Source organism: Babylonia areolata, chromosome 12 (assembly GCF_041734735.1).
Source record: "Babylonia areolata isolate BAREFJ2019XMU chromosome 12, ASM4173473v1, whole genome shotgun sequence".
Lineage (NCBI taxonomy): Eukaryota > Metazoa > Mollusca > Gastropoda > Neogastropoda > Buccinidae > Babylonia > Babylonia areolata.
Window position 1 is genome coordinate 7,933,441 of NC_134887.1, and position 12,500 is coordinate 7,945,940.

General features: G+C 43.4%; 1 protein-coding gene across 9 annotated transcripts in view; it reads left to right on the forward strand.

The window, feature by feature from the left end:
* LOC143288361 (uncharacterized) overlaps positions 1–10,101 on the forward strand; it is a 28,200-nt gene extending 18,099 nt beyond the window's left edge. For all 9 annotated transcript variants that reach the window (XM_076596754.1, XM_076596746.1, XM_076596749.1 and 6 more), the window contains 4 exons: positions 67–209; positions 3,267–3,398; positions 4,313–4,550; positions 7,869–10,101. In XM_076596754.1, the coding sequence (XP_076452869.1) occupies positions 67–209; positions 3,267–3,398; positions 4,313–4,550; positions 7,869–8,004 (649 nt within the window). In that variant the 3' untranslated portion in view covers positions 8,005–10,101. The remainder of the gene's footprint in view (positions 1–66; positions 210–3,266; positions 3,399–4,312; positions 4,551–7,868) is intronic.
* Positions 10,102–12,500: the final 2,399 nt, after the last annotated feature.

Consider the following 12,500-nt stretch of genomic DNA (forward strand, 5'->3'; position numbering starts at 1 on the left):
TGCGTGTATGCGTGCGTGTATGCGTGCGTGCGTGCGCGCGTGTGTGTGTGTGTGTGTGTATGCCAGGTTCTACGGGGTGCTGAACGCCCAGTTTAAGGAGCAGATCGACGAGTATTTCGGGTCGGCGGATCAGGAGTGGCTGAAGGCCATCATGCACAGAGAGCTGGAGGTGGAGGAGGACGGGAAACTGTACAAGTACAATTTTGACTGTGAGTTTGAAAATGCCCATGTATATTTCTTACCTTTTTTTAAATTTTTTTATTCTATTTCAGTTTCGTTTTGTGTTATTGTATTTTTAATCTTTTTATTTTATTTTATAGATATCTTATTTTATTTTATTTTATTCTGTTCTATTATATTTTTATTGTATTTTATTTCATTTTGTTTTATTCTATTTTGTTTTATTTCGTTTCGTTTCATTTTGCTTTGTTTCATTTTATTTTATCGTATCTTATTTCTGTTGTTTTTGTTTGTTTGTTGTTGTTGTTTTTGTTTTATTCTATTTTGTTTTATCTTATTTCATTTCGTTTTATTCTATGTTATTTCATTTTATTTATTTTGCTTTGTTTATTTTATTTTATCTTATTTTATTTCATTTTATTTTATTTTCATTTATTTACCTTTTTTTTGCTTTCCCATCACCTACACCTCTTTCACTGGTATTACTCACATACCGCTCATTCCGTGTTCCATGTTTATTGAAAATATACCTACCTGTGCATTGTAAGCTTGTGTAGTTATCAATATCGACTTTGAAATAATGAAAGTGTCAAGGAAAAAATCCTGTAATACCACTTGCACCACCACCACCACTACTACTAAGAAGAAAAAGGAGAAGATAATTTATATAGCGCCTTTCCATGTAAGGCATGCTTGAATTGTGCTGTCTAATATAAAAACGAGGGGTAAAACACGCTTTTTGACTTTAATACGAAAACGTACATGCATAACCTCGCACAGACAACCAACCAACCAAACACTCAAACACTATTCTGTGTTCATACACACACAACACAACACAGGCTCATCGGACAATACATACATTAAGTGATACCCAAAGGGCGGATTCTGTATTACCGTCACCATCGTCTCCCTTTCCTTTAATAATAATAATAATAATAATGGATACTTATATAGCACACTATCCAGAAATCTGCTCTAGGTGCTTTACAAAAACGCTTTTGTTAACATAAAACATTACATCTATGTTACATACCCACACCAAAATGTGACTACACACACACACACACACACACACACACACACACACACACACTACATACATACATTTTAATATACATGTGTATCTAACAGCTACCCTAACACATACGCACACATAGGCAGGCGCAGACTTACATAAACACACGCACACACAATACACATCCATATACATGCATGTAGTTATGTACACATACATATGTATACACACATAAGGTCAAGCACAGCTAACGCAATAATGTGTTACTAAAATACAAGTTTAACCCATTCAGTCCTCGGGAGTCTACAGTCTCTGTACTGTATGCATCTATGCTATATTGATGCGGAAAGTATACTGGTTATTCCAGGTTTTGTGTGGACATATCCAGAAATGCTGTAAGAGTTAGTTCTCTTTCCTTTCGGTTTATGCATATGTAGGAACTTAAAAACCGTTTTAATGAGATGATTTTTTTTTAAAGGCCAGAGCAATAACAATTCCTGTACAGCTTTGTCATTCATGAAAGACTATGACTCTCAGACTAAAAGGCAAGACTGCACTGGCTATTAGTGCTTTAGCATAAGCGGGTATATATATATATATATATATATATATATATATATATATATATATGATAGTCGTGTCCGACTATGACCATCAGAACAGCAGAGGAGGCAACTGCTGTTCCGACTATTTGGGCTAGAATTTGATTATAGTGGAGAGTGTCTTGCCCAAGTTACATCCCCACTCTCTCGGCCAAGAGGGTTTTAGGACAGTCGGCGTTGGGATGGTTCCCAAAGGCCAACTCGCCCACAAGGCTGCAGCACTAAGAAGGTATTTGACCTTTGGAGACCATCCCAACGCCGACTGTCCTGAAGCCTTCTTGGCTGAGAGTGTGGAGATGCAACTTGGGCAGGGCTGATCTAAAATCAAATTGAAGCCCAGGAAGTCGGGACAGCTGTTGCCCTAGGCGCAGGGCTCAATGAGTTAAAATCTTACCTTTTAGTGTTAGTCCTTGAATTGGCAGAGTCGGTTACGCCGACTACGCACGGGGCACTGCCGCCTGCGAGACCACATGTACCGAATGAAGCTGTCACACGCTCCTGACTGCCCGGGTAAGACAGGCCCACAAACCCCGGAGCACATCCTGCAGTCCTGCCCCCTGCATCAAGATGCACGGACGCAGTAGTGGCCATATGGAGCCACACTGGCAGAAAAGCTCTGGGGCACCAAAGAAGACCTCATCAACACCACCACCTTCATTTCCAGCATAGGACTGCAAGTCTGAGACCATGATGCACGGGGAACGCAGAAGAAGAAGAAGAAGGCAGTGTTTACCAGTGATCAGGGTTCGAGCCCTCGTTTTCGGCATAGCGTGGTGTCCTTGGGAGAGACGCTTTCCTCCGATTTTCCTCACTTCACCTAGGTGTGAATGGGTACCTATCACTTCGTTTGGGGAAGGTTAAATCGATGGAAGGAGAGGACCAGGCCCCGCCTTCCTGTGACGAGGTTTGGACACCGTGGATATAAAATCGTGACCCCCGATAGTTGTGTGTGTGTGTGTGTGTGTGTGTGTGTGTGTGTGTGTGTGTGTGTGTGTGTGCATATAGGCATATAGATAGGTAGGTAGGCACGCATATATGTATGTATGTATGCATTTGTTTTCGGGTCTGTAGGACTTCACTTTAAACATTGAAGCCTTGAAACGTCGGCAATATATTACATCCTTCTGTTATGATTGACAGAATGCCGAAGCCGGAATGGGAATGTTAATGTTGGCAATGTATTGCAGCCTTCTGTATGATTGACGGAATGCCGAAGCCGGTATGGGAACATTAATGTTGGCAATGTATTGTACTGCAGCCTTCTGTATGATTGACGGAATGCCGAAGCCGGAATGGGAATGTTAATGTTGGCAATGTATTGCAGCCTTCTGTATGATTGACGGAATGCCGAAGCCGGTATGGGAACGTTAATGTTGGCAATGTATTGTATTGCAGCCTTCTGTATGATTGACGGAATGCCGAAGCCGGTATGGGAACGTTAATGTTGGCAATGTATTGTATTGCAGCCTTCTGTATGATTGACGGAATGCCGAAGCCGGTATGGGAACGTCTCCTGAACCAGGCCATGGAGAGTTACGCCATGAAAGATGTGTTCAACATGGAGTCCTCTGTCCGGGTGGAAGCCATTGAGAATTTAGGTGGGAGTGTTTGTTGTGTTGTGTTGTGTTGTGTGTGTGTGTGTGTGTGTGTGTGTGTGTTGTGTGGTGTGGTGGTGGTGGTGTGTGTGTGTGTGCTTTGTTGTGTTGTATTTGTTGGTGTGGTGTGGCGTGGTGTGAGTGGTGCGGTGTGGTGTGGTGTGTGTGTGTGTGTGTGTAAGTGTGTGTGTGTGTGTATGCGCGCGCGCGTTTGTGTGTGTGTGTGTGTGTGTGTGTGTGTGTGCTTCGATAATTCATGCGGGTGCTCCCTATGTGTATATAACTGATAATTCTGATAGGCATTTTGCCAAATACTGGGCTTTGAAGGCGTTGAGAATTTAGATGGGTATTTGATAAAGGCTACGAACCAGAATTTAGTCACTGCATTCGAAGTTTTTCTTCCATTTTATGTTTAGAAATATTCAGTATGATTCGAGTAGGAAGGTTGAGTTTCAGTTATAATTGTATGTGTGTGTGTGTGTGTGCGCGCGCGCGCGAGTTTGATCAAGAATTCTTTAAGATAAGGCATAAGGTTTAATCAATTTACGCTTGTAATTAGATCTTGAAAGAAAGCTAATTATAGGCTATTCAGCCATCTGCAGAGTCGGACATTACAAGAGATTCTCTCTTTTTTTTTATTTCGATTTTTGATAAGACATAGACAGTTCGCATAAGTATACTTACAGAAAGAAAAGAGGGGACAAAAGTGACAGGAACACGAAATAGAGAAACACAAATTTATAATATGGCTACATGAAAGTATAGTATTCTGAGGAAGACTACAGTGATTGAAATGAATAAATCATTTGAATAAGTCGTGAAATATATGAGAAAACATCCAAAATAGGTATCAGTTGTATATATCTTAACGTAAGCTTATATATGTATATTTACCTTATATGTTTATTTACGTGCAGGCAAGTTCCGCAGCGCCGCAGTGATCGACGCCCTGAGGGACCTGCTATCTGACGCTGACGCCAACGTGCGTTCAGTGGCCGCCGTCTCCCTGGCGCGCACGGAGGCCAACGACCCAGTGACCCTCAAGTTCCTCAGCAAGACCCTCAACGATAAGGACCGCCTGGTCCGGGAGGCCGGCTGCCTGGCCCTGGGACATCTGCAGGCCAGGCAGGCCGTGTCCAAACTGCTGCACCTGTGGTAAGGATGATGATTGTGGTGGTGGTGGTGGTAATAGTAGTGATGATGGTGATGATGGCCCTCGGACATCTGCAGGCCAGGCAGGCCGTGTCCAAACTGCTGCACCTGTAGTAAGGATGATGATGGTGGTGGTGGTAGTGGTGGTGGTGATGATGATGATGGCCCTGGGACATCTGCAGGCCAGGTAGGCCGCGTCCAAACTGCTGCACCTGTGGTAAGGATGATGATGGTGGTGGTGGTGGTGGTGGTGGTAATAGTAGTGATGATGGTGATGATGGCCCTTGGACATCTGCAGGCCAGGCAGGCCGTGTCCAAACTGCTGCACCTGTGGTAAGGATGATGATGGTGGTGGTGGTGGTGGTGATGGTGGTAATGATGATGGTGATGATGGCCCTCGGACATCTGCAGGCCAGGCAGGCCGTATCGAAACTGCTGCACCTATGGTAAGGATGATGGTGATGGTGGTGGTGGTAATGGTAGTGATGATGGTGATGATGGCCCTCGGACATCTGCAGGCCAGGTAGGCCGCGTCCAAACTGCTGCACCTGTGGTAAGGATGATGGTGGTGGTGGTGATGATGATGATGATGATGATGATGAACACCCAAAATAGCCTCCCTTGCCTGCCCTTCCTTGTTTTTAGTTTCTACAGTTTTAGAGTTATGCATGCGTGTGAATGACTGGTGCGAAAGCGCTTTGATTTGTCTCTGCACAAGATTCAGCGCTATATAAATACCATTATTATTATTATTATGATTATGATGATGATGGTGGTGGTGGTGGTGGTAATGATGGTGGCCTTGGGACATCTACAGGCCAGAAGACCTGTGGTAAGGATGATGATGGTGGTGACTGTGATAATTATGATGATGATAATGATTAGAAGATGATGAAAGGTATATATCGCTCATAATCTTGTCCGCAGAAAATTCAAATCGCTTTCCCAACAGCTTCTTGGAGACAATAATGTTGTAGATTCTCACAGACGAGACGTAGAAACGTTGGTGCAGATTCTTGACCATGGAGATAAATCATCAGAAGATTCAGAACCACGGAAATACAGTGAAATATAAGATTCATAATGGCGGAAATACAGTGAAATGTAAGATTCATAATCGCGGAAATACAGTGAAATGTAAGATACATAATCGCGGAAATACAGTGAAATGTAATATACACAACCAAGGGAATACAGTGAAATTTAAGATTCATGACCTCGGAAATACATTGAAATATAAAACATGATAAACATGGAAATGCAGTGAAATCTAAGGATTCAGAACCTTGGAAATACAACTAAATCTGAGATTCACAACCTTGGGGGGAAAAAACGAACACGAAAGTGCGTAACCACGAAAATACAGTGAAATTTATAGGCTCGAAGCGGAAATAACAAGTGTATGTATTCAAAACCGTGGAAATGCAACGTAATCTATTGATACATAATCATGGAAACACAACGTAATATACAGATTCATAATCATGGATATACAACGTAATCTGTTGATTCATAATCATGGACATACAACGTAATCTGTTGATTCGTAATCATGGACATACGAACTAATCTAACTGAAGCCAGGAGCGTGCAACAGTGAATACTACTCATCTGGTTTGGTTTGGTTGGGATTTGCCAGTGGAATGAGTGAGCTGCTTTGATTGTTTTGGTGCTGGGGAGGGGGGAGAATATATTTCGCAATATAACATCAGTAAGCAGATTTGTCATGTGATCTCATGGGACAGGGCTAAAGGTTAAACGTCCCATAGCCTTTAACTCACTCAGTACGGCCAGTCCTCTCTTCTCCTCTACACAGACCCCTCGGATATCCAGTGGGTGTCTGAATGACCCAACATTTAGCTTCCGTCGTCAGAATTGTGGTATTCTTTGTCAACATTCACCTCTTCAGTATAAGAGCCTTCCACTTGCAATATTTTGATGATGGTAACTGGGGTGAAACGCTGTTAACGTCGTCTCTTTCGCCGTTCGTATGGAGAGAGTTAACGGCCATCGGCCAACACGTACAAAAACAACAACAACAACTACAACACACACACACACACACACACACACACACACACTGTTTCTAAGGTTCGGCATGATGGGAAGGTACGGCCCAATCCTGTCCTTCCTGTGGCAGGATACAGTCTGTTTTATAACCCGGTCGACTGCAGGGGGCCGGCGCAGGGTTGATGGAAAGCACTGAATGTGATCTGGTTCATTTTGAAATAGACTGATTGAATAGTTGCGCCAAGACATTGCAAGTGGGTGATGAGTGGGGAGGGTGCAGTGACTGGAAGGCAGGCTGATTGTTTTGCTGGACTGGCATATCAAGATCTGAGCACACCACTCCTCTTTTGCAACATCTCCACTGGCTCCCTGTCTCACACCGAATAAAGTACAAGATCAGCACTCTATGCTACAAATGTATTCACAAATCAGCCCCTTCCTATCTCTGTGGCTGCCTTCACCTCTACACTCCATCTCGTTCACTACGATCAGCTTCGGATCCACTCCACTTACGCATACCCAGATTCAAACTCTCGACTGTTGGCCGCCGTTCTTTCTCTGTCTCTGGACCTTGCAATTGGAATGAACCTCCTCTTTCGCTTCGTCAAGTCTCCACACTCAGCTCTTTCAAGTCTGGCCTTAAAACCCACCTCTTCCCAAAATAGCCTCCCTTGCCTGCCCTTCCTTGTCTTTAGTTTCTACAGTATTAGAGTTATGCACGCGTGTGAATGACTGGTGCGAAAGCGCTTAGATTTGTCTATGCACAAGATTCAGCGCTATATAAGTACCATTATTATTATTATTATCATTCAGATGGAGTCTTGGAATGGCCATGAGGGAGGGGTGGGGAGGTGGAGGGTAGGACCACGCCACCACCATCATCACACATGTATGACAAAACAAACCACCAACATCGTTCTTATCAAGCTGTTTAATGCGCAGTCTAATTGTCGTCTTCACTACGTCTTTCCACTTCAAATGAAATCAGACGGAAAAAGGGGAGTGGGTGGACGATATCTGTGCGCGTAAATCTGCACTTAACTCTGTGTGTGTGTGTGTGTGTGTGTGTGTGTGTGTGTGTAAAAACAACGATAACAGATTAACAAGAGAAAGGTATGGGACATATTATGCAATGGTGATTTTCTTTGTTGTTTTTTGTCCGTTTCTTCGGTTTCAAATCAAGAGGGGGGAGGCGGGGGGAAGCATTCAGCAACCTTAACAAACGCCCTACCTTTCTAATCGTTTTTTTTTTCTTTCTTTCTTTTTCTTTCTTTTTTTTTTCTTCTTTTTTTTCTTTTCTTCCCTCCCCAGGCGGAATGACGTCATCTCTCACGTGCGGGAAGCGGCGCAGGTGGCGCTGCAGCAGATCGGGGGACCGGAAGTGGAGAAAGCCATGCACGTGACCAAAGTACTGGCGGATGAGATTCGGCAACTGACCAAACAGTAGAAGTATATAAAAAATATTTTTTTAAATGATGTAGGCGTTGCAGCTGATTACCAAGGACTTCTCAGGTTGCCTTCCAGCCCAGCAGGACTTCTTCAACCCTCAGTTGACAGCAAGGGTCTCCCCACAGAGCACCAGACGGATGGACCCCCCACACACACACACACACACACACACCGCCCCCCACCCCCACAAGCATTCGCCCTCCCTCCCATCACCACAACTACATACTGAGACAGCCAGCCAGGACTCATCCCAACCCTTCGAACAACGCAACTTTCACCGAACCAAGATCCCAGCCTTGAACAACTTGATCTTGATTAAAGGTGTTGGTCAACAGGTTGACATTCAGACATTTTACTTTGAACAGCATCTTAATTACTTGATTCATTGGTTCGTCCTCCTGTCCATACCGATATATATGTATATATATTTTTTAAATAAAGAAACGTATCACACACATATACACACACACTAACTATCTCTATATGTATGTATACATATATAGGCCTCTTTAGTGACATTTAGTAATAAAAGACAGATAGATAGACAGATAGAAAGAGGGAGGGAGAGACTCCCCATCCCATATGCCCCCTTCTCCCAACACTGTCCGCTTTGCACTACACTCTCTCGCTCTCTCTCTGTATCTCTCTGTATCTCCCGCCCATCTCTGTGTGTGTCTCTCTTTCTGTCTGTCTCTCAGTCTCTCTCTCTCTCTTTCGCTATCTCTGGTCTGTCTCTCACATTCTCTCTCTCAGTTTCTCTTTGTCTCTCTGTCTCTCTTTGTCTGTCAGTCTGTCTGTCTGTCTGTCTCTCTCTCTCTCTCATTCTCTCTCTCTCTCTCTCTCTCTCTCTCTCTCTCTCTCACACACATTCTCTCTCTCAGTCTCTCTTTGTCTCTCTGTTTCTCTTTGTCTATCAGTCTCTCTCTCTCTCTCTCTCTCTCTCTCTCTCTCTCACACACACACACACACACACACACACACACACACACATCATCTGTCTCACTCTGCCTCTCTCTCTCTCTCTCTCTCTCTCACACACACACACACACACACACACACACACACACATATCATCTGTCTCACTCTGCCTCTCTCTCTCTCTCTCTCTCTCTCTCTCTCTCTGTCAAATCACGCCTTCCAAAATATGCTGCCTTTGAATATAAATCAAACGTTTAAATAACGAGAAAAGAATTATCAAATGTAGTTGATTTGCTTTCCTTCTCTCACGGTTCTACTGAACTGATGATTTATGTAAATATAAGTAAGTATTCGTTTAAAACTGCGGTCATTTTAGACTCTTGTTATTTGTAACAGTTTTATGTATAGCTAGCTCTTTTTGACATTTGTGACGCTGGCGTTAGTGAACAAAATATGTGATTTATACAATGTTAACATAATTTACATTGTACGTCTATTTAGAGTGTTCGATTTGATTGTGGGGGTAAGTTGGTTGTTTCGTTTGTATCATTGTCCAGAAAATAGAGAAGCCAGAACTTTTTTTTTTCCTGATATTGCTGTTTGAAAATAAGATGTTTATTCTGAAGTTCTGCTTGCAAACGGTTTAGATTCATCAGCATTTTTATACATGACTGTCGCTGAGCGATTTGGATAGAAACTGTGATGTAAAGATTGATGTAAAGATTATGGTGTTGTTCACTGATTTTTTTCTTTCTTTTTTTTTGGGGGGGGGGGGGGGGGGGGGGAGGAAGGGGGGTGTTTTTGCAGGTGTTTCAGTGTCATTTCTTAGAACTGTCGTTTTGTGATGCCAGCCACCCCCCTACCCCCACTCACCCAGACACCCGAATACGCACGCACACACATACGCACACATGGACACACACGCGCGCGCACACACACACACACACACACACACACACACACACAGCACCACCACCACCACCAGCAGCAGCAAAAATCGCATCAACAACCCCAGCTGACAAACACCACTACAACACCACCGCTACCACCACCTGACAGTGGAAGAGAATGATGATGAAAAATAATGAACAGAACACTGTGCCAAATGTACTGACTAAAAACAAATTTCCAGCTTAAAAAAAAAAAAGCACGTTCAAAATTCTTCTATCGATATTATCACATACCACGTAACAGGCTACTATCTTAAGCTAAAACAAAATCATTTTAAAAATCGCAGTTTCATTTTTGCAGGGAGTCCAACCCTTATCACCAAAGATATATAAGCACAATCAATTTGTAAAAAAAAAAAAAAAAAAAAAAATCTTACTGAAACGCACAAACGTCCTACTTAGTATACATACCTTTTTGATGTTTTTCAGTTGGTTATTTGAAGCATTCGGTGGAAAAAAAAAAATAAAATAAAATAAAAAGAATGCCTGTAAGATCAATACCAACTCGAGACTTCGTCGCAGAAGTGTTCCGAAGTTGATTCATAATACGATTGTACTGTATTCCATCATGTTTGAACACAGAATACTGCTTGAACCAAAGCTCAGATGGACTAGTTACGAACTATGGACATACCTCACTCTCAATGGCGAAGTGACAAACATGCAACCCAAGTCCTATGCACACACACACACACACACACCCTCCCCACCCCCACGATACAAAGAGGGAACGTGCCAAAAGCTAACAAAGTATTCTTTCATTCTTTTCAAAACGACCAGGTCAGAAACTCGGAGTGAGTAGTTCTGAATCTCTGTGACGTGTGCAGTGGCCGAGTGGTTAGAGCGCTGGAGTTTCCCCGACTGAGTTCGATCACCGGGTTTAGCGAAACCTGATGGGTTAATTAAAGGGTGGAGATCGTTTTCCGATCTCCCGGGTCATCATAGGTCTGTATGCAGAACTGCCAGTGCTTGAACTGAACCCCTGTCGTATGTATACGCTTGCAGAAGACCAAATACGCACGTTCAAGATCCTGAATTTCTATGTCAGCGTTAGGTGAGTTATGGAAACAAGAGTTTCAGTTTCAGTTTCAGTAGCTCAAGGAGGCGTCACTGCGTTCGGACAAATCCATATACACTACACCACATCTGCCAAGCAGATGCCTGACCAGCAGCGTAACCCAACGCGCTTAGTCAGGCCTTGAGAAAAAAAAAATATATATATAAGCTTACATAAATAAATAAATAAATAGTAATTATGATACAAAAAAGAAAAAGAAAAACACGAACATACCCCAGCACTGATGCGATCCCCTGAGTATCAGTGCTCACATGTAACGTGATACACGTAAAAACCATCTCATATACACTCAGTGAAGATGAGATTTGCAGACCATGAACGCACAAGTGGAGGAAGAAGAATCTCCGTGACAATAATGTTGTCTCCTTGTTTCGTTTCGATATTTTCCACAGAAATGTTTTATTTGCTTAAATTCAGCAACAATAATAACAACAAGACAGCTGTTTTGGTGATGTGTGACGTGATCTTCTGTGATTGTAGGAGTATTTTTGTATGTGATTATTAAAATTGAAAGAGAAAAAAAGGGGGTTCTTTGTGTTCAGTGTATGTGGGTGCGTGCGATTATAATTGTGCGTGAATTGTATGTATGCGTGTACTGACTGTATAATTAATTATATTCGTGTACTCATATGTGTGCCTGCGTGGATAGACAATGAGCGCTCGTGCATGTCATTTCGTTACAGAACACACACACACACACACACACACACACACACACACACACGCCGCACGCACACATACACACATGCACGCGCATCATGACACAGAAACATGCTGGCGCATAGACTTCTTTCTCTCGATCGCTTTCTCTTCCCTTGTTTACATGGATGTGTTTGTCTGTGAGGACGAACTGTCAGCTGCTGCAGCAGAAAAGCGAGCTCGCAGAAAAGGGACGGCAGCCAACAGACCAGCATCAGCTTACACATGTGATCGCTGCGTCAGAGACTGTCTCTCTCGCATCGGTCTCTACAGTCACAGGCGACGCTGCTTGGTCCAAGCAGACTGCCCAATTAGACATTAGGTCGGATATCCTCTATTCATGGTCAGCCATGCCAGTGACCGAAGGAGGCCTACTGTTTGTCTGTATGTCTGTACGTTGTGCGCTCCTTTCTTTGTGTTTGTCTTTCTGTCTGTCCGTCTCCCTCTCTTTCTGTCTTGTCTCAATCTGTCTGACTCTATCTCCAGTGTGTTTCCAGTCTGTCTGTCTGTCTCTCTCTCTTTCTCTCTCTGGGTCCGTCATTATGTCACTTTGCCTGTGTCTCTTTTAGTGTATGATGTGATGTGTGTGTGTGTGTGTGTGTGTGTGTGTGTGTGCCAGCGTGTGTGTGTGTGTGCGTGTGTTTGTGTGTGCCAGCGTGTGTGTGTGTGTGCGTGTGCGTGTGTGTGTGTGTGTGTGTGTGAGCGTGTGTCCGTGTGTGCATGTGGTGTGTGTGTGCATGTGTAGGGGGAGGGGGGGGAAGTGGTGAGTGAGTGAGTATGTGTCTGAGGATGTGTAGAGGGGGCTGGGTCAATGTGCAATGTGTATGTGTGTGTCTGTGTCTGCTTGCC